Below are 23369 nucleotides of genomic sequence, written 5' to 3' on the forward strand. Positions count from 1 at the left end.
ATTTCACTCACAAGCCAGGGCAGCCTGCAAAACAAACCTTTGCTGCAGGGTTGGAAAATTCCAGGTTGCCCAGCCCAGAGAGCTCCACAAGACCTGTCAGCCTGCTGCCTGGGATCCGCTTGCCTTGTCCTTTAGATATCCTCTTCACTGCACACTGAGATCGAGAGTGAAAAATCTAGGAACAAAGCAGCCATGGTAGTGACCTTCACTGTTTACAGGAAATTTTTTTTCACTTTGACAGCTTAATCTGCAAAATAGGAGAGAAAGTTATCCATGCACCTTGCTCTACTAGAAGTCAATCTGAATAAAGAAAATATGGGAAACTTCCTAAAATTTAGGAAGTAGGGAGAATTCAGTAAACCTGCAGACAGGCCCGTTACAAGAAGCTGGCTTCTCTTATGCAAGCTGCTGTACAGCTCACTTCGCTGCCACAAGCACCAGCTGCTCTCTTGAGGGCAGGGACCTGAGGCTGGGTGTGAACATGTGAAATACATGAATTCCCCTTTTCTACAGGCAGAAAAAAAATTCTCCCCACTAGTTAACACACACAAACACATATACATATACACACACATGTACGTGTATACAGACACATATAACTCTATTCAGCTAAAGGCCAAGACAGGAGAATAAACAAGACACTTGAACTGCCCCTTAAGTACAGGTCAAAAGGAAGGAACCATTGTAGATGGAAAAATGCAGAGAGAAACAATATTTGTATCCCCACAGGGATCTTCTCCTGCCCAAATATAAGCATCATCATTAGTGCCAGAGGACCTCCTTTACCTCTCTGAGCCACTGCATACCACAGATGACCGAATGGGTTGCTCCAGGAGATCCTCTCTGAGAGAAACCCACAGAGCCATGCTGGATACAGAGCCACCAACTCCATATCCCTCACCCAAGGAGCTCAGCAAAACCCCATCATCTCCCCACCTAGTACTCCACCTCTCTGTAAAATACCTCAGCTATCTTGGGCCAGAAACAGGCAGATGACACATGCACACATTTTTCTCTTGAATGTGGAATATATACAGATATATCGCACCTCATCTAATGCCAAACCAAAATCAACACCTAAAAGAACAGTCAGCTCATTAAAACTGAGTCCAGGTAGGAGAAGGAATCCTTCAAAACCTATTACTTGTGTAATATCACATCTGCTGTTGTTGCTGAAAACTCCTGCCCTCAAACTAATGAAGCACTTCACAGCTTTTGGGTTCTTTGTTCCTCCAAACAGGATTTGTTAAAAAAAAAAAAAAAATTGGCAGAGTGGAGCCTGCACTAATATATCTTCTCATTTCCCTCCTAGTAAAATGAACGACTGAGGACTAAAAATCAAAGCAGGTGTTCTGCTGCCACCACATGGTCATAAATAGAGCTGGACAGAGTTTTAAGATAAAACAAAATGTTTATGCTTCTTCAGAAGACAACAATTCATTGAGCCTATCATTTTTATTTATTTTCTTAACTCATCTCCAGTTGTGGGTATTCATACCAAATCCATCAGATAACTAGTTCCCAGCCCATCTGGTAGGTCTGCCCTGCAACCAAGTTGGAGAAAAAAATTTCAAGGTTCATCATGCTCTCAGATCTGGGGTACATTCACCAAGCAGCCAGCAATGCCAGAACTGCTCAGCTCCCTGCTGTCAGACACAGGAAATGTGGATTTGGCTTCTGGCTCCATCCCATGGAGCTTCTTGGCCATCATGTGTGGAATTAGAACTGGAAATGTTTTTTTTTCTTTCTTGGGGTGTAGAGGAGCAGCAGAGCAATTTGCTACTCCATTCTTTCACATGTCTAATCAGTAATAATTTTTGCCAGTCTCTGTGTATTTTAGAGGAGCAGTTTTTTTTCTCAACAGCTCTTAAAAATACCCAAATGACTAGTTAGCCCTTCTCAGAATATAGGCTTCTGTAAAACCTCATACAGTTCCTTCTACTGTAAAGTTCAGCTCAAAATCTGAAAAACAAATCACAGATGGCTGCTCTGAAAACTCAACAGCAACACAGTCATCTTGGGTGGGGGGGGGTGTCTATCCAAATTTATTTCTCTTTTTGTGGAATGTGAACAACTTTGTGAGATACTGATTTAAAAAAAAATCTGTAAATGAATCATGGAAAGTTTCCAGTATTTTTACTTTTTTGTGACAAATATTTCCAACAGCCAGTTCTCTTAGGAGTCACTTCCAGCCTTTATTAATAAAGAATTACACTGTCTGTGTTCTAGCCAAATCATTGTTTGGGGATGTGAAAAACACCATCGTTGAGGCATAGAAGTGACAAAAGGTTGTATTTTCAAAATAGTTAAAGAACAAGTCTTGTGACGATTCAGCTATATACCATAAAGCAGGTCATAATTAAAATGTTTATTGTCTTTGTATGTCATGAGAATTTCATGATCCTATAGCTTTATACAACTTAATAGATTAAAGATACTGCCTCAGGCATTTAGTAGGCTATAGCATTAGTCCTTGTCTGACATCAGTGAAGTGTAAAATGGATTAGTACATGGAACATGCTATTTATATTGGAAAGGGTCTGATTCCCATTACAATATCTACCTCACAATGTACTTGCCTCTTTGTCCCTCATAATTCACCAACCACAGATACAATTGTATATCATCCTGTCTCCAGTCTGCCTTAGAGGGAAAGATTTTTGAGATAGGAATATTGAAAAAACATTAGGATCTATGAGATAACCAACTCATCTGCTTTGGGATGGGTTGGCTGTGGAGTCCACACTGAGCTTCCTGTCTAACATGAAAGGCTACATTCAACATTATCATCTGGGGTGACTGTTTTCAGCCATCATTGATATTACTTGACCGGAGTTTAAGAAAAAGCTGGCCACAATAGTAGTCTGTTCCAGAAAGACATTTATTGCAACACAAATAACTCATTTATTTCACCCTAAACCACTTCCATTGACATGTGTCAGTGCTTTATCGTGATGGTTTTGACCTCAGTGAAGAACTCATAGGAATCCTTTGCTCCCTCCCTTCCTACACCTGAGGCTTTCATCCCACCAAATGGCAAGTTCAGGTCTCTAACAAGCCAGCAGTTGGTCCACACCAATCCAGACTGTAGTCTTTGGGCCACCCGATGAACGCGGCTCACATTGCTGGACCATACAGTGGCTGCTAAGCCATATTTGACACCGTTGGCTCTTTCAATCACTTCCTCTTCTGTATCAAACGCTACCACACATGTTACAGGACCAAAGATCTCTTCTTGCATGCAACAAGATTCATCTTTGATTTCTGTAATAACTGTGGGCAGCATGAAATATCCTTTCTGGTTGCCAGCTGGGAGCACCAAGGAATCCACTCCCTCTCCGCAGAGGATCCTGGCTCCTTCGGCCTGGGCTTTCTTCACATAGGTCCTTACCTGAGGAAGCAGCAGTAAAATGTCAGTGCTAAGACACAAAATTCTGAGACTTCATCCTTCCAACCTGGGTAAATAACAGGAGTCCAAGAATACATCCAACTGGGTCACACCGCCTTTTCTTCCCTCCTAATCACCGAGTCATTCCCTAGCTTWTGTTGTTATATTTCTGTAAGCATAAGGCCATGTCTCTCTTGCTGTAAAAACAATTGTTCTCTAAATGCTTATTAGCCTAGTAGGTAAAACTGTTGCCCCTTCTCTACTTCTTCTACATATTCTCAAAAGGGTAGGACCCCTGGTGAAAACCAAAGTGGGTCCCAGAGTACCCCTTGCTTCTTCCAGGAGCTTGGGCAATTTCTCATACACTCTGGGCCACGGTTTGTTCACTCACTTCAAGAGATCAGTTATACTTTCCTATCTCATAGTCAGGCTTGTTAAATGTTTACATGCCACTAGGATGATGAAGCCATGAATGCTATAGAAGATCCCATCAATAAATAATTAAGGCTGTTTCCATGTCTGCTGCTTGAATGGCATACTACCTTGAACATATAGGACATGCTATTCATCTACTTCTGCTGGTTTGAAATCATTGTATAGTTTCTCTCCCTATAGAAACACCATAGACATATGACTTTTTTTTCTTCTCTTTTTCTTCTTTTTACTGCCTTGGTAAGATAGACTCAAAAGTCCTCTGTGGTGCCACAGAACATGAGAAACTCAAGAAGTGGGCGTTTTTCTACCAAAATAGGCCTGGAGGACCAACTTAGGCTTCAGAAAGGAAGACAAAGTTTTGGCTTCCTCTTTCACTCTGAGGTTTTTCAGTCTGTTTCTTGCTCATACTAATTGTGTCAGGTAGTTTTAGGATATGAGTATGTTCTCCTGGACTCTGGCTGAGTCCACAAAAACTCATTTCATATAAGCCACTAAAGCAAACTCTGTTTAGCTATGCATTGTCTGAGCTGCCCTCTAAATACATGCAATTCTGAATTCCTGCAAACAGTCCTAGATAACTGTTTTTGTATTCCCCAGCATTTGCCAAAGAATAAGATGTAAAAATGTTATATTCATTTCTCTTATTAGGCAAATAGGTGAGCACAGCAAATGCAATATCGAAATCCATGAAAATGCTGCTGTAAAATGGGTCAGTTTAAGTTTAGGATTTAGACAATTGCTTCACAATTGCTGTTTGCCATTTAAAATTATTTTCACACACAGAGTTGATTTTATCCAGAGTAATCATGTGATGCCAGACTACTGGCAATGGAAACTAACAACAAGATACCTTATAACAGCTTTGAATCATAAATCACCAAAATTAACCTTTGAGAATATGTGGACCTTGTCCTCGACCTCTGAAATCACCTTTTGTAGCCCTCTAAAAGATAAGGTCAGCTAAACTTCATGTACCATCACCTTTTCTAGATGCTCTTTACTTATTAGTGCTCCCACGTCAACAGCAGGATCTGAGGGGCTTCCAACCTTCCACTTCTTAGTCTCTGCTACAAACCTCTTCAAAAACTCATTATATATGCCCTTCTGAACAAAAATCCTGGAGGTGCAGAGACAGATCTCACCCTACCAAAAAACAAGAAAAACAACAGTATCTGTTCACATTACCTTATATTATTGACGATTACCAGTAGTTACTTCCCAGAAATGAGACTTGTGTCCTAAATCCTCAGGAGGGGGTGTCTCAATTTATTTCCAGCTTATCAACTTGCAGCTAGAATTGTAAAACACCTACTTCCTTGAGGGAATATACAGTGTTATCTATATGAGAGGCTAACGACATTTTGTTACCTTCCGATAGCCTCGGAAGAGCATATTCTTTATTATTTTGTTTCCCTGTTTCTAAGAAAAAGTAGATAATTTCATATTTTTCTACTTACGGCTTGCTGACAAGACAAGATCTTAAAACAGACCTTGACAATTTAGGATGTAGATTCAGAGGCATGTGCGCACACACAAACACGCGCGCGCACACACCCCTCCTGCTGTAAGCACAGTTCAGAACAGGGAGGTACCTGGTTGGCAAAGCTGGACCTCACTGTGGCAGGGATGCATTGGTTCAAGTCAGCGTCATCAAAGATGAGGGCGGGATTCTTGCCTCCCAGTTCCAGGGAAAGCTTTTTGCAGTGAGGAGCACTTTTCTCGGTGATACACTGGGCCGTGAGCATGCTTCCCGTGAAGGAGATCAGTGGCACATCGGGATGACAGACAATAGCTTCTCCCGCCTTAGAGCCCATTCCAAACACCATGTTCACCACCCCATGGGGTATTCCTCATGAGAAGAAAGGCACAAAGTGACCATAACTACTTCTTTGCTCTGGGGTATTCAATTCATTGTGTTTTGTCTTTGAAGTTATAAAGTTACTAATAGTTCTAGAGTGACAAAGATTAACCCTTAACTTGCACAGTAGCTGAAATACATGATGTTTAATAACTTTGGAGGGCATGGTTGAAAGATAAAAAACTATTTCATTGATCTGTCACAGCTGCCTGATATCCATCATCAGAGGTTCGTTTTTTAGTTATTCTGTGTTGGGGCAAAAGCAGTTATCCTCCAAATTTTTCTTAATAGTTCCTGTAGACCAAATACAACATTGACACACCAACCAAGAGCTGATTCTTGCTCTCTCAACTCTCCTGTGGTTCCCTGTGCTGGCACCACAGATGTGGGAAATCCATATGTGGAATGCAGGAGTGTGGAAGGAGACACACAAAGACTTTTCATAAGATAGTGGAAAAAAATCGGAAAAGACTGGGGATGGGGAGATGGAATAGCATGAAGACAGCGACAGCATTTTTAGTTCTCCGATGCAATATTCAACTACAGTAACCATCTTTTCTCAATTCTTTGCATGCTTTCTGATTTCTACAGCAAACTTAGTGCACAAATAAGCAGACCCACCCCAACCATAATCCCTAACACAAAGAGACTTACCCGCCTTTTCAAAGAGCTTACACATCATCCAAGCTGTGACAGATGTCATCTCACTTGGCTTGGCAACTACAGTATTCCCACATGCAATGGCAGGAGCTATTTTCCAGGTCAACAAGTATAGTGGCAAATTCCAAGGACTGATTAAACCAGCTACATAGCAAAAGCACAAAAAATAAGAGTTCAGTCTTATTGCAACAGAAAATTTGATTCTCTAACCTCAATTATAAACCAATTATAAACCAATTGAGATTTATGAGGGGAATTTGGCTATGGCTTTTACATCCATACAATTGTGCAAGAAATCCACAGCTAAAACTATTCCTCATAAACAATAATTTAAAAAGTTTTGTGTAAATGATCCTGAAGGTGATCAACTGTACCCTCTAAGTGAGTTTTGCTGCTGTTTTGGAGCGGAATCTTATCTTCACAGTTTGCTTTTTAGTGTTTTCTAGGAACATTAACACAAGGCTAGCCACTCAAACTATTTACATCAATTAGTCTGTGGTAATATCCTGTGCACACTCTTAGCCAACAGCAACGGTTAAGGCAGCGTGAGTTAGCTCAGCCCACTCTTTCTTCTGTTGTTCTTCACAGCTTTTTTCTTCAATCTAAATATTAAAAGAGTATCCATAACATACTGTGCATATTTTCCTGATAAATTTTAGCCAAACTGATTAATGCACAAATTGCTATTTCCACAAATTGCTGAATCACTAAAATTTGTTCAGTAGCTGCCTTCGGGAATATTTTTGCCCTACATATTTGTAGGAAATACTGAAAAACAAGCTGTGACTGACAGGTGTGGCTGCTCATAAAACTCAATTCTTTGATGTTTGACTGAGCAGACACAGGAACGGAGCTTCAGAACTTGAGTGACTTTTTAAATGAGAGCAATTATACTAGAAGTACTCACGTTCTCCATTGCTCACGGAAACTGTTAAAAGGGTCCTCCAGCTTAGCCAATTTTATTTTTAAGAATAATTCAAATAATGATTTGGAACGTTCATATATAATCGTATAAAATATATAATAACATAATCATGAATTCATTACTTATGCTGAGCACAGTGACTTTATCTCTGAAGCAATAGCAACATCTAGTGGCTGACTTCAGCAATTCCCCAACTAAAAAAGTTTCAAACATCTGTCTACATGCCAGACAGGCTGTAATGTCCAATTGCATACTACTGCTCCCCCAAAGCCAGGAAGGATTTAGCTATCCCAGCAGAAGTAGCAGCAAAGGTTCTGAAAATCCCATCAATCCACAGCACTAATGCATACTTATGTACACAGGCATATATGCACAAAATACAAGAAAAATTTTGAGGGTGGGAGCTACTGGGGAAAAAAAAAAATTTTAAGGTGAATTATCCAAGTAGCATAAATTATTTTACATTAAGTTGCTCATGCTTTAGCAGACTGGCCATATTTAGCATGAAATCCAGAGATAGTAAAAGTTAGCTTTGGAAAAGTCCTCTTTYGTTGTTGAACTCTCCTCAGGGCAGACACCCTATCAACCTTTTCAGCACTTCAGAAACGCCATACCAATTCCCACAGGTGTCCTCGAAGTGTAATGCAGGCAGCCCATGGCTACCATCTCAGTGCACTCTGTCGTGTGGTGAAGGATGGAAGAGGCGAAGAATCTGAAGTTGTACACTGCCCGAGGGATGTCCACTGTCCTAGCAAACGTAATAGTTTTGCCTGAAACATAAACAAGCACACTGTCTTATCTGCTGTATTATCATAGGCAGAAAATAGCCCATCTGAACACCACTGCAAACAGTGCTTTAAACTGTGCTCTGAAAACTACAGCTTGCGTGTTTTTGGGGAACTGCCTTTTGTTCTGTGCCCAAGTAATCCCTGGCACAGTGTAGTCATACGCCATGACAACAGCTTCCCTGTACTACTGCATTATAAGTAGATAACAATTGAAGTCAACATTTAGAAATTCTGAAAAGCAAGCCTTAGACTACCACAGAAATACAAAATCAGTGACAACTTCTACAAAATTAGTGCACATCAACTTGAAGTTGCACCAACAGTTCACACTATACTAAAAATGAGGATCAGACCCTCAATTTCAATAATCAGCAAGGCATTCATTTTCTCAAAATTTATCTGAGATCAACAATTGCAATTTTTACCCTGATCCTTTGACTCCGCTTGTGCAAATGCTTCCAGATCATGTTCAATCAGGTCTGCCAGTTTGTTCAGGATCTGAGACCTTTCTAATGGACTTTTTGAGGACCAAATTGGGAAAGCATCTTTGGCAGCTCTGACAGCAGCTTCCACCTAAAAAAGTGAAGCAGGAATGGTGAATATTCATGGAGGGCTTTAGAGAGAGCATCAAACAATCAGCAGATCAACTCATATTTGAGAGGTTACTAATGCAAAGCACATTGTTCAAACGACTAGCTCTTCAGAGTTGTGGCTGTTCATAGCTTCTCCATTTTCTTCTTCTCAAGACACTGTCAATAATGTTTGTTAGGTTATGGGATAGGGTTTCTCTTCTTGATATTGTATTTTGCTATAACTCTTGCTTTTCTCTGCTTTGCAGTAACTTGTGGGCAGCCCTCTAGGCCTGGAGCAGATACCAGATGGGTCAGCTGACACCAGCAAGTGCTACCGGTCCGAACCATTCAGAACCTTGTTTCTCACAGGGGGAGYGCAGGAATCTGCCAAAGGCAGTATGCAGCCACAGTCCAAAAGGTCACAGCCAGGTCTTGCCATATAAGACCTACTGGGCAACAATGAAAGTATGGGGATAGGAGAAGAGAAGGAGTAGACTATGCCCTGCTAACCTTTCATTTCGTCTCCACTTCTGCCCAGCTGGTTCAAGAAAGGTCTGAGAATACATTTATGGAATAACCAATCAGAAACATTTTTATTCTTACCCAATCACAGCTGGAAACCCACTAATGCCCTCACAGAAAAAAATATGTTCCTTTCTAGACTCTTGGAATCTAGATGTTTATCTCATCAGGTATCTAACAAAGTCTACAGATATGAAAGATTATCATATGCATTTATATAGGTGCATACCAGTCCTGCCAGTATTTTGCCTGAGATGTATGTAACTTCTGCCTAGGCTTTCATGGATTAAAATTTACCAGAAAGTTCTCTCCCTGTCAATCAGTTCTTCTGGGCTCTTAAATGAAAATTATCTGGATCTACTGATTTACAAACTGTTCCTTTTAGATGTTTACCAGTCTCTCAAATTACTAAAGGTGGTCACTAACACCCTTCCATATTTTAATTAACTGCTCTATTTCCCTATTTTTGCTTCTTACGTATCACTTATTAACAGCCTCCACTAACATATGCATCAAGGTGGGCTTTTAGTTTAAGCTGTTTTCCTACTTGGTTTCTCATCATTTTTATTTATAAATTTCTTCAGTCTTGGGAAATCTTCCCTGGTCAGTAACTAAGAGGGCATTGATGTAATATAAATTAGATGATTCTGGCCTGTTACTAATGTTGTCACATCACTGGTTCCTATGCAATCACCAAATATTCCTTTCCATCAGTTCCACAAATCTGAATTCCAAAATTGTTCCTTCACATTGTGACAAGCGCCACATAAATCAACATAACTGTAGATACTCCAGTGATGTCTCCCTTTACTGAAGGGGGCACAAAAGTTCAAGTAGGTGGAAATTTTTTTCCTCCTGCACATCAGGCTTTATAGTCTACCTAAAAATAAGAGCCAGAGGTGGAAGGACAGAGATACTGGTGTGGAGGCCAAGGCGGGAAATAAACCAACATACACAAGGTCACAGAGATTACTGGCCAAGCCCAGAAATCCAGACTCTACTCTTTCAAACCCAGTTCAACAACCTACAGCTCAGGTGCCAAAGCCTGCAGGCCATCAGCCATTGAACAGCTGGAGCAGGGCCAAAGCTGGTCTGCAAAAGGGGACCTGCAGCATATTGAGCGAGTCAGGTATGAATGGCAGGAGCTCCTGGAGTCTGGTGCCCTCTGACTTCTACATGCAGCAGGAGGGAGAAGCTCCTAACTCATATAGAGGCAAGAGGTGACTGACCCAGGCAGAGCTTCCCAGCTCTCAACAGAAACTCAGTGGAACACATACCTACAACCTTGTAAAGAAAAATATGATCTGGCCCACTACCCTGAAAAGGTTCACCCTCTAAGCATCTATACCTCCCCTACTAATTAACTTGCTCTTCCACCCTTCCGTCATTAGGTGCCATTGTGGTGCTGTGTCTCATCTGCTTTCTTCTTTGTTGCCTCTTTCACCTGGTGCTGCATGCTTCAGAAGAGGGCTGATATGAAGTTAAGGCTATCTGCACTTTTAACCCTCCAGCAAGTTTTGAAGCAGGGGGAAAATGCAGCATTTTCATAGACAGCAGAAGAGAAAATTAGCAGAGCAAGGAATGAGGTGGCAGCAGATTGATCCAAAAAGTAAGAGGAGAAAAATAGAGATTTGTACAGAAGGACTCAGAGGGAAGACAGGTTAAACAGTTACTTAGTTTGACTAGCAGAAAGAAGCAAAGAAAGTCAAGCCATAAAGAAAACATGCATGAGAATTGAGCTATAAACTTGTGTGTCTGAAACGCTTCCTCCTGCTTTCCTCTTTTGCACATGAAAGACTAAACACCAAAGAACATACAATTTAGAACTATCATAAAAGGTTGATACTAAAATACATTATACATTACAGATTATACAATAGTGTTCTCAGGGTATTCTGTTTGTTTTTCTGGTGTATGATGCAGAGGAGTAAGATTCTTTAAAGAGAGGTTTGCCAGGCCTACTTAGCCATCACAAGCCTGCGTTTTGGACATACAGGGCACCTACTTAGGCTGCTTTGGTGCTGGCTTTCTGGAGCTCAGGACATCTGTCTAAGAGATAAAGTAAAACCCCAAAAAACATTGTGGTGGAATTCTATCACTGAAATGGCCAGTGCAGCAGACCTCGTTTTAAATTCTGGGGTCAGCAATGGATTCTGACTCATTCCTATTTTGCCTCCTACTTTCCACTGAAACCAACCAAAAAGATCAACAGGACACCAAGCCTTGCTAGAAACTATCAGCCTGAGTGCTTTGTTGAACCTAGCCCTCAATACTTATTTTGAAATCTCTAGATACCCTCTAAAAAGTATGTGATTGCACTTTAGCATATTCCATCAGCCATCAGTGGATATCAGCTCTGCAGAGCCCTCCCCTTTTCTGTGGCTGACTAAGGGTGGGAGTAAAGCACTCGCTGACCTCATGGATGTTTAAATTGAGTTCCAGATCCCACGCACAAACCACTAACTTAGAAAGCTAAAAGAAAAAAGTCATCATTCTTTACATACCTGTTACTTTATGTATATTTGGACTATAGTCCAGAATGGCCAGTAGCCTACGTTTGTTAGGCTGTTCTGGCATTCTCACAAATCTCCCATTTTAATGATTCTGCAAATGAATAAACAGCAGATTTGCACCTGCACATCAAAGAAAAGCTTTTGCAGGCATAATTAGTGTTGGAATGAACTTACACAAATGTATTCTAGCAAATCTAACCTGTTACACTTTAACCCTTGGTCATCAACATCTAGCAAATATTTACACAACTGAAATTACAGTGCAAAGGTTTCTGCTGAAAGAAGCAAAAAAAGTGGTCAACAAGACTGAAATGCATGYGAAGGGAACAAGCACACACAGTAACAGCTTGTTTAAAAATTATTTTGAAAATGAAACAATGCTGGACACTACCAGCCAACACCTTCCAAGCCTTTTGTATGATCTAACCTTTTCCAGTCATTTCTCCCCACACTGAATCTCAAACATTACATTAGACACACGCTTTTTGGTCACTTAGAAGTAGCATCAATGAAACTGCAGTTCCCAAAATGAATGACATGTTGTCCTACCTCACTTGAATACATATAAGGTACCAAGAGACATTCATCCCACTGGGCAGTACAGGACTAAAAAACATTGCATGTCTTCTATTGATTGATGAAGAGAACAAGCTACATTATAAAGGAACGTACACTCATTGCAGCCAGTTCCTCACTCACACTTAATATCCAGCTGCTAATTTCAAAAACAAAAAGGACTGGAAGGTTTCGACCATACTTTAAGGAAGAGCCAACAAGACAAAATCCTTTTAAATGACAACAGCAAACAATCAGGACACTAGGGTAGAACACGTTTGCTTGCATACAGTGGCTCTAAGTTTGTTCACAGAAGAGACCAATAAACCAATTTTCTCTGTTCCAGAGCTGTTTATACCTACTGCCAACGCAAGTATTCTTGGTAACCTGTGTACAAGACATCTCTGTGTGAGCTGAAAGAGCTACACTGAAGTAACTGCAGCTCTGTTGATTTACACCAGCTTAGGACTCAGCCTGTAACTTTCTAATTGCAAAATGTAAAAAATTAGAGGTATTTGCTGCTGCAGCAATAAATCACCAGACATTAAAATACAATCAAGAACTTATTCATTTAAGTGTTAAGGGTTTAGATGTTTTCCCAGTCTCTCACCTTTCACTCTCTCCCACTCAAAACATTCACATTATTTGTATTTAACATTCTCTTTTTACCTTTTTGTACATTTGGATAGTACTCACCTCTTCTTTGCCACTGTCCGGCACCCTGCAGTAGACATCTCCTGTTGACGGATTATAGGAGTCTATGTAGGAGGAACAAGGAACAAATTTGCCAGCTATAAAGTTTTCCAGCACTAAAAGAGTCTTTGAGGAAGACATTGTTAGCAGCTTGCTTTATCTATGATTTTTTTCTAAGAGGTGTCAATTTGGATTAGTAGTTTTGTATTATTTGCACTGCTAGTTTGAACTCCTCCCTCTCTTTCTCCGTCTTCTCTGCGTCGCTCACTCAAAAGTGGGAAGGAACCCCAGCAGCAACAGCACAAACAAAGAGGAAAGGAGGAATAATTACTGTGTCTGTGATACTTGTTTCTCACAGCTTAAGTACAGAGGCAGAATCAGCTAAGATCTTAAAAATCTGCTCTTTTGTGTGTGCAAAAAGTAAAATACTAAAGAAGGGGGAAAAATAATGGTTTGACAGGGAAATTCTCCCTGTAGTAGTTTTTCAAGGTACAGAAAGCAGAAAGTCATTTTGCAACTATTATATCAAATAATTTAGTACCCTCAAGCCCAGCCCAGGACCCACTCCTTACCATCAGACAACATATAGCAGAGGTGCTTGGACTGACATGTCTGTAGCTCATGTTTACTGCTTTATCATCAATATTTTTGCTTGTAATGACAAAACCAGTGGTTCTCTTAAAAAATACATTTTAAAAAATAAGGAATTATCTTTTTCAACCAGAATATCCCACAAACATCAACCAAAACAAGAGGCTGAGTGGTCCTTCAGTCAAAAAATGTTGAGAAGTTGTGAAGCACTATCCTACATGGTACCCCTTCTGGCATGCTGCTTAAATCTAACTTTTAAAAAGAAGCTAAACAGAGGCTTTCACGCCTTCCTCTCCATGGATATTCCAGTGGACATTCTCGTACTATAGAGAAGCCTGTTACATGTAACTAAAGTTTTGCTTTAACTTCCCAAGAACCTGAAGCACCCAGTAACACAGTTGCCTAAAATATATTTTTCTCCAAGATTATCATACACTGTTCTAAGACTGTCTATAATCTCCTTGCACTACCCATTTATTCCAACCACCACAGCCATTTTAAAGAGCAGTATTTTATCCACAGGAGATTGTGAATACCTAAACCAGCAGTTTACAAAGGTTTTAGACCCTAGACCACTGTCAACCCACAAAACTTCTTGTGGATCAACATGCAACTGCATTTTGATTGAATAAAGSTGATATGGTTTTATTGCCCAACAACAAATTTATTCATCAACCAAGTGGAGCCTCTGGTAGAGCTCAGATCAGTGCTGAAAGGTAATCCGGCCATGTGTTGAAACTGGAATATTGAGAAATAACTCTGGCTATCCCAAGCTACAAACCAGGAAACCATGCAATAGCTTTTCTGCAGTCACAGAATATAGAACCTCAAAATTTAATGCATCCATATGTGAAAGGGGTTTTTGGAGGTTCATTTTCAGAAATGCGTTTCCTTACACACAGGCAAAAAGGATTATACTGAAGTCTTAACACTGAAGACACATTCTTCCACTTGTAGCGTTTTAGCTGTCCCGACTTAAAACCAACCTAAACATTTTCTAGGTTTGAAGGCAAGTTCAAGCAGAGCAGGTTCAACACAGGAATTTGGCAGCACCAAGTTCTGGAATCCTACAAGCACGGAAACCTTTATGGCTGGCACGTGAGTATTGAGAAGTATTTAAATGCAGTTTACAGACTATGAGAAGTCATAACAAATAGTGCATAATTCATAAGATAGCTTCAGTTTGGGCAGTAACAGTTTTCAGATAATGTTTGTTTGTAAGATTTGATATCAATTCATTTCAACATACAGCATCACCGATACTTCTACAAACGTGCATGCAGTCAACAGTACAATTTACACGTGTCAAGCGCATGTATGAGATGAATTGAGGCTAAGCATGTGACTGCAAAACAGTAAMCTCTCACTAGTGTGGGAAGAATAGATACGGACAAGCACAAATACATGACTTTGCACTAAATATCGATCATAGTTTTCCGTGTTCTTTACTGCTCAAGGCGTGGCTTTACTTCAGTTAACTGAAGTGACTGATGCTTTGGAGTGAGTAGTTTAGTTCTTTCCTCGCACTATAGGCTAGGATCAAAATTATAGTCTTCTCCACACTGCACTCATATATATGGTTCCTGAAATACTTGGAGTCCTCTCCCAGTTCCTATAAAAGACTTCAAAGCTGTAGYAAAATGTGCCTGTCCCGGGTTTATGCTGGAGATGGCAGAAAGGCCTGAAAGAACTTATCTGTCGGGTGGTTTAGCCTGCCCTCTTACTGAAAAATGGGAAGGAGTTACAGGCTTGAGCAAGCACAATAGTCTGATTTTAGCATACATCACAAGATTAACCTGCCAACTGGTGTTCAAAAGAGCACTAAATGTGAGTGAGATGTATGTGTCAGACAGTGGGTACACAAAGGAGTAACACATGAGAAGAGTTGAAAATTAATTCCACAGAAAGAAGTCATAGGCCAGTTTTGCATCATAGCTCACTAATTTGCATTGAAACATATGAATTACAGAAATCAATAAATGATTTAACAGAATTTAGAAGTATTTAAATAACAAGAGGTCAAGGAGGCAAAAATTATGCTCTAAGCTATTTTATTATTCTTACATTTTAAAAAATAAAATTAGCCAGTGTTGGCACAGCTTCCACTACACAGCAAAAGAAACTTTAAATAAATTTTGGGATAGGAAAAACAATCCTTGGATAATACTACATGCCATTTTCTGAAAGTAAATAGTTCTTTTTTCCCTGAATATGCATTCAACTCAAACCTCAAAATATATTAGACCAATTAAGTTCTTTACTGAATTAATGTGCAGCAAAAAAGCAAATCAAAGAAAATATGTAAACAATTTATGGTTGGAAGTAAGGAGTTTGTTTCATGATGATTCATCATCTTATTCTCTAATTCAACTTTCTAAGCATGTTTCCATCAAGCTCTTTACGGGGTTAATTCCATATGGAGAAATACATGGACTTTTGAGATGGGAAAATGCAACGTTAATAATTGCTTGTCAGTTGGCATCTTGTTCTGCAGTGGGAGAGACTGATGAAGGGCTCCCCAGAAGTCTAATATGATTTGACTTTTGTCATCATATTTTGCCCCCAGTTAATTGCACTTGTTCCTTCAACTGAAGTAACTGGATTCTTAAAAGTGTGAATATCTGATTGCATTTTGGTTGGACTGTGGAAGTTCTGGAACCGCTGTCATTCTTTAATCTATAAACAAAAGCAAATGGAAAAAAACGCTGGTAAAAAACAAGAGTGCTAACTGTAAAATGGTCATCGATTTTTCAACATGATATTGTGAATTGTGGGGAAAAAAAAATAATTCCTTCTGCTCGGAAATTCTCTGGAACAAGATCACAAGTACTAAATAGTAATTCCCAGAGAATAGTTAAAGAGTTATTCAGTCCCCAATTCTACAAACATCAGGTATCATAGATTTAAATAACATCCTATTCACGATTCAAGATGTAAGCCTAATTCTGGATCCTATTTAAGACTAGACAAGTTAAGAACATTAAAGCACCATAAGACACAGAGCCTCTGATAGACCTAGGACATTATTCCTATACACATTGGGAGAAGCCAGAAATTGTCAAGCTGCAGTCCGTTTTGACATTAAATGACTCAGCTTTGAGTCTCTGTATAAAAATATGGTTAATGTAACTAAAATTCTCTCCATCAGACCTAAAATTTTAACTTAAGTTCTAATCCAGAAATGATAGCAAGATTTTGAAAATGACAGAACATCATTTGTATTTTCTTCTCCTAATAGAAGGTGAAACAGTTGTATTTACCTCCACAACTTGTGCTTTCTCCCACTGAAATTGGATCAGAAAATGCATACAGGCATTGGAAAGAATCAAATGCACAACTACCTTTAACATTCACAGAGTAAAATCTGGGACACAAATTAACCACAGTAAAAATGGCTAAYGTTTCTTATTTACAAGCGACTTTTGATATATTTATATAGTCAATTTGATTTCAGTACGACAGATTTATATTAAAATCCTGAAGGGTTATTTTTAACTGGAGAGAGGAAAAAAACAATATTCAGAAGTTCTAAATGGATGTTCCTTAATAAATTGAACAGAACTGTGGCAAATTTTCCTTAAATCTTGCTGAAGAATTGTCTCTTTTTTAGCAGAATAAAATCATTTTTTAAGCCAAAGGGTGTAAAATCAAACAGGTCTTAATTATAAAAACTTAATGCTATGTGAAAGTTAACACCATTCCTTAACAGTACAGAAAGTCCATTTTAAAAGCATCATACCTCTGTGATAACTCCTGCAGCAATAGTGGAACCACCGTAGCGTAACATAAACCTCCCAAGCTCTTTAAAGTCTTTATACAACTCTAGAGCTACAGGTCTTTGAGTCTGTAGTTCTATTAAAGCATTCTGTCCTTTAGTAAGGAACCTGCAGGGTTAAACAAGCAGAAAATCCTATTGGTTATATATATATATATATATATATATATATATAAATTAAAAGAGAACAATGAGTAAATGAAAAAATCATCCTGTAAAGCCAAAAGAAATTATGATCACCAAGACTGATCTCAAATATAACGAAGGCCACAAGACTGAAAACTCGTTTGCCTGCAGCATACCTTTTAAAAAGGCATCTGTGTTTGTTTTAAAAACTTCCAGGGAAGCGCATCCATCACAACATTTGGCAAACTGTTTCAAGGTTAAGTATCCCATTTAATACCTACTTTTTACATCTAGTACAAGTCTGTCTTGTTTCAAATCCAGTCCCAGCAACTAAAGATGATGTGGGGTTCGTTTACTTCACCAGTTCATTATTCTGTAGAAGTCATGTGTTTTCTTCTCATTACCTTTCAGTGACAATTTTAGTTGTGCATTTTCTGGCAAAGGATTATTCTGATGATGTTTTAGCTGTCAAACAACACTTCAACCCAAAGACAGTTTTAAATAACGAGAGGGATGCTCGCATAGTTTAACTTAAGTGTGGGAAGAAACCAGGTTCAGATAAACCTAAATCTGTTGTTCCTCTCCAACCCACTGCCTAGCAGAGTTTATTTTAGGCAGTAACTCACTTTCAGAATTATACCAGGGATCCCATCCTATTTCAGGACAAAAAGGGTAATGTAAGAAATTTCCTTAAGTGCAGGGCTGGTGATCTGGAATTCACTCCTGACTCTGCAAGTGACCTTAGGCAAGTCATTTTACTTCTTGGGGGATCAATAACTAGTAAGTGGGATTAAGAACTTCCACTTTATAAAGCACTCTGAAATCTAAATGTGAAACCAATACAAAAATGAAAGTATATTTTTATGTCCTTATAAACACATTATTGCTTCATAATAGAAGCTACTGGATTTGCCACATATTAACCAAAACTCAGCTGCCCATTCCTCATGTAATTATTAACTATTCAACACACTTACTTAGGTTTTTTCTTTGTCACTTCACCAGTGCTTTTGTGCAGGACGCTCAATAATCTTCTAATAGTAGCAGGTTCACTTACGGTTTGATAGTGTAAAAGCACCTAAAATAGTTTTATTTTTTCAGTTATTAAACTTTCTAAAATAAACAGAAATCCTAGTTGTCAATACTTGAAAACATTAAGTTCTTTTCAGACTGATTTTGTAAACAAATGTTCATAAAACTTCTCACTGGAGTCTGCACCTCACATTCAATAACCTTTCCTATTACCTAATTTCTTTATCTCTGCAGATATGACAAAAAGGTCATGTGTTTTTAATTATAAATACATTTTTCATTTTTAAGTGTTTTGTTTGTGCCATGTCAGTACAGTTCTGTAGCATGAATGAATTTTTCAGGTATCTTGCAATCAAGTGCATCACCATAATCTTATACATTGAGTGCCTTATCAATGAATAGCCTAGCCTGAGTCTGTGATGGAACATCATGTTCTTTGAAACTGCTTAACTACATATCAAAAGTCAGTACAAGTATGCATGAGCAGCCAGAATAGCACCTCACATCCTCTTCAAATTACAGAGGAATTAGGTATTTCAACCAGAGGGGGGAAAAAAATTTTTTGATGCCAAATACATCTTTAAAAAGGTTGGGGGGGTGGGGAGGGGAAGAGTCACCTATAATGAAAATAAGAACTTTCAAAGACACTCACAGGAAATCCTTTAGTGATTGGAACCTCAATATTAAAGATGAGAATCCGAGCTCTGAAATGAGTACAAACTTTAATGGGTTCCTTGGGATCACAAAATACACAGCCAACACTACAAGAGGGGAGAACAAAAGAAATTGATGCACATCATGACATAAAACTGTTAATCACTGCACTGAAAAAAGATAAATATTTAAGAGCGACAACAACACTTCAATATAATTTAAAAAAAAATCAGAATACCTCATTAAAACCCATAGCCAAATTAATTCCTAGATAATGTCTATGGTATTTTGTGGGTATCCATGAAGAGGTTTGTCTAGTTCAATGAACAATTATATCCATTGCTAACCAGTTTCTAAAAATGTCATTGTTTCCTGTACTTAGGTGCTTTGAAGAATTAGACTTTCATTAGAGATTAACTGTTCCAGATCAACAGCAAAAAATGCTGTGGGTTGCCCAAAACTGCAGTGCTACTACCCACAATTCAACTGTTTGGTGAATAGAAGATGATCAGAATCAGGACTGTCAAAACTTAAGCTCTCTCATCAGCACTCATTTCCAAAAATCTAATAAATCAGGTCACAAGCAAGCTACTGCCTGTTATAAGTCAACAAGGTAGACTAGACACAGCTTTTTGAGAGCAGCTAATTTTCACTATCTAAAACAAAAGGAAAATTAATTCCACACAGAAAAACATGACCAAAGAGAATGAACAGCACAAACCTGTAAGTCAGATGAAATGGAATTTCAAAGAGGACTTAAAACTTAGTACTTCTTGTTGACAAATCTAATGTACCCCCAGAAGACAAATGACATCAAAAGTTAAAAATTGATCCGAGCCTCCATTCAACAAGTAGAACAGTGTTTCTTTTCCTCATTTACCACAGAGAAACACACACCATTATGAAGAGGAAACAGACAAAAATCCTATACTTTTTCCCTAAAAAGAGAGCATAACTTTGCAGAACCAAAGCAAGGAGTTTTTCAAACAGTAGCTTGAAAGCTTGATGTTTGAAGTCCAACTAAAATGTAGAAAAGCTATAGAACTTATGGATCCAGCTATCTAGTCTGAACAACAATTGACAGACAGCAAATACGTACCCCTAAAGGCTTGAGGCTATGCTTAGCATGAAACCCATACACTAAAATATACACTAAAAGCTATTTGCTAAATGTCTTACTGAATACATTAAAAAAGGGCCAGCAAAACATTGACCAAAACAAAAAGAAGCTAAGTGTGTTAAATAAACAGCTTCCCATCAATTAATTTGTCCAGTTTTAAATACTGGTATGCAATAGCAGTTGCTTTGATAAGTTTTGTTAGAATGATTTATGATTTGATAAGCTCTTCAAAAATCTTTTGTTTCATTTAGCAAGATCTACCTAATTAAGCAGTTAAGATATGTGAGGAGAAGTCTTAAGGAAAAGGTTTTTGAAGATTACCAATGTCAGCACTAGGGCCAAGTAAGAACACTAACAGTATTCTTCTGAAGTTGCCGTTGTACATAGAGCAGATGTTTCCAACGTTTGTACATGCAAGCCAGGTGATATGCATCACTTTGGTTTTAAATATCCTGGTAGCCAAATCATTCTTCAAGTAAACCGCTGATTGTGAAGTGTAATAGTTATAAAGCTTTTCATTAAAAACAAACCGTTACTTAGACTGAAACTCAGTTTTGCTCACTTGATTTTGATGATATCCATGCCGGTCAAAGTGAGACTAACGTGATCTCCTGCTGCAGCCCAATCAACTGGTTCATCATGCAGTGTAATTCCTGGAAATGAGTAAGAACAGAACCTCACAGTGAAGTACCTAGGTTCTGAGCTACAAACAAACAGCTCTGTTTGGGCCATTTGTGCTTCATCAACCATTACTCATCGATTTTCAGTATGAATTGGTTAAGAGTAAAAGCTTTTTAACTGAGAACACTGAGGAAGCATTTTTTTTTTCCTTGGTGAGGACTCACTATTCTCTCACCCCACCCTGCACAATAACATGGCTTTATTTAAGCCAGAAGAGGGGACTTGGCGCTTGCCTCACAGTGCGGATGACGCAGTCCCGAAAATACCATCATACTAATATCTCTGTCTGCCCCACCCATCCTTTGATGCACATGCACACCCTAGACCGCATCTTTCATATACTTTAATAGTACTGCGTCAACTTTCATTTACCTTAAGTGGGTTTGTTGACTCTTTCATAAAAAAGTGTAACAGACGCCTTTCGTTCACAACGACATTGCATCTATGAGAAAGCATCTTTAAAAGTAATTTTATTCTGATTTTTAAATGCATTCCAAATGCTTTAAAGATAATCTGGCTGGTGGGTGAAGATAAAACTAACCACTCCTGATTTAACATTCTTAAGTTTCTGGTAGATCCCAAGAAAGACATTTCTCAGCAAAAAAAAAAATCACATTTTATAAATACTGCACACATTTATAGGATCTAATGCTATTTCATTGCAGATTGTATTTATTGATTTGCAAATCTGTTCCCAAAACCACCTGTCAAGATATGCCAGAAAACATCATTCAAATGTAACCATGTTAAGCACTGTTTTTTAAAACAGTGTTGATAATTACTTCACATATATGTGTCATTCTCACATAATGATAAATGAAGTTCAGCCTCTTGAAATGAAAAACTGGAATCCTAACGTGCACACTACCTTTAGTTAACATTGTATGATAAACTAAATTACCTCTTCTTTACTTCTTTACATTACCTAAATTACCTCTTCTTTACACTACTAAAAGTACATGCTTAACGAACTAACTCCCAACCTTTATCTACAATTCAGCCATATGAGATGCAGTACATGTAAGAAAAATCACAGAAATGTATCATCAGGGGATTCTCAGACAAAATATATCTTTTTCCATGCCACTTCCCCCACTCCCACAGCTGACTGAGGGGTGTGACTACAGCAGTCCGATACCCACACTCTAGTTATTGTAACATTCCTTTGCATTGTGAGCAATGTTTAGAAAGGTATAATCCAGCATACCAAAGAGCTTCCCAAATTAGCACTGAATAAGCTGGTTTTCAAAACGGAGCAAGACAGCTGCATCAGCAAATTGCTGAATCCAGGCTAAAAAGCTAGATGCACAAGCCCATTCATTTATTTTGAGGGCTTAATTGTTAATTCATTGGTCAATGTTGTAGCAAAATCATAATTTTACCTTTGATTTTGCATATGAAACAAAAACTCTGCAGTACAAAGACAGCATGCTTAATTATGAAACAGTTAAAAATTTAATATCTTGACTTAACTATTCCTCTTTCCATAAATCAAATGTATTGATAGTATTTTAAATCCAATTTTCTACTCCTTTGTAGCTGCTCAACACTATTACATCCTAAAAGTTTGTATATTATGAAAGGTTCAATGTCAAATATTATGAACAACAGCACAAACTTAATTCAAGTTTTTTGCATCTCGTTTGTAAGATTAATTTCTAAATGTTGTTCAACATCCTCACACTTTAACAGCAGTAACACTCCACAGCAAAGCTGAATATTAATGATTCCTGTATTGCATAGTTTTATAGCCGTGAACTGTGGAGCTTAGATGTTTTTATGGATTCTTCACGAAACAATGTAAAAAGGCATGAGGCTATAACATTAGGAGTATCTGATGCCGTAAAAAAGGTAAAAAGCATGCAACATTCACATACTCTTCACAGACATTTATACAGACAGTCACATCTAAAGAAATTCGTTTTATGCTTTCACATTTTATGTTTGACAGTTAGTATCAGTTTGACAATCTGTTACCATTTCAGTAACTGTTTCTAGCCCAGTATCGACCTGAAAGTAAACAAGCTTCTAAAGACTGTACCTTTTGCAGTGCAAGTTTCATTGGGAGGCATTGCCAGAAGTCGTTCTCCAACCTGAACATAGCCTGCTTCTATTTTACCAGTCACACAAAATCCTGATCCTTGGTCTGTAATAACAACAGTAATAACTTCAAATAACTTAATAGGAAGGTTGATTTCCCATCATGGGTTAGTCCTTCAGCAATGTATAGACAGTTTTAAATATAATGAAGCTTTTCCTCCAGTAGAGAATTCGGCACTTGCAAGTTAGCCAGCTGTGCCTCATAATGAAAATGAAACATTAAATTCAAAACCTCTAGATCTTATATTTTTCAGAACTAATATCCTTCTTTAAACAAATGTAGGTTCATGAAGTAGTATGTTTTAGTTTTTCAGTATTAGMTAAAGCTTCTTATTTTCTAGCAATTTTACTTAATTCAGCACTTTCTCATTAGAACTAGAG

General features: G+C 38.4%; 2 protein-coding genes across 5 annotated transcripts in view; both read right to left on the minus strand.

The window, feature by feature from the left end:
• Window positions 1–2356: 2356 nt before the first annotated feature.
• Window positions 2357–15446, minus strand: ALDH8A1 (aldehyde dehydrogenase 8 family member A1). 2 transcript variants are annotated; one of them, XM_026074234.1, is made up of 7 exons: window positions 12913–15446; window positions 8480–8627; window positions 7881–8036; window positions 6336–6485; window positions 5416–5672; window positions 4805–4966; window positions 2357–3391 (listed from the first exon to the last, which is right to left on the minus strand). In XM_026074234.1, exons 1-7 carry the CDS (start codon window positions 13048–13050, stop codon window positions 2939–2941), a joined length of 1464 nt encoding a protein of 487 aa, XP_025930019.1. In that variant the 5' UTR covers window positions 13051–15446; the 3' UTR covers window positions 2357–2938. The 2 variants fall into 2 exon arrangements, with proteins under 2 accessions (XP_025930019.1, XP_025930020.1); XM_026074235.1 differs by lacking the exon at window positions 4805–4966.
• An 88-nt stretch (window positions 15447–15534) lies between these two features.
• The window catches only part of HBS1L (HBS1 like translational GTPase), a 66402-nt gene continuing 58567 nt past the window's right edge, over window positions 15535–23369 (minus strand). Inside the window, exons 13-18 of one of the 3 annotated variants that reach the window (XM_026074228.1) lie at window positions 22930–23055; window positions 20770–20860; window positions 19086–19194; window positions 18379–18479; window positions 17240–17384; window positions 15535–16176 (exon numbers count right to left, since the gene is read on the minus strand). In XM_026074228.1, coding sequence (XP_025930013.1) covers window positions 16165–16176; window positions 17240–17384; window positions 18379–18479; window positions 19086–19194; window positions 20770–20860; window positions 22930–23055 — 584 coding nt within the window. In that variant the 3' untranslated portion in view covers window positions 15535–16164. The remainder of the gene's footprint in view (window positions 16177–17239; window positions 17385–18378; window positions 18480–19085; window positions 19195–20769; window positions 20861–22929; window positions 23056–23369) is intronic. The other 2 variants (XM_026074231.1, XM_026074232.1) reach the window with 2 other exon arrangements.

This window comes from Apteryx rowi, unplaced genomic scaffold (genome assembly GCF_003343035.1).
Source record: "Apteryx rowi isolate R43461 unplaced genomic scaffold, aptRow1 scaffold_381, whole genome shotgun sequence".
Lineage (NCBI taxonomy): Eukaryota > Metazoa > Chordata > Aves > Apterygiformes > Apterygidae > Apteryx > Apteryx rowi.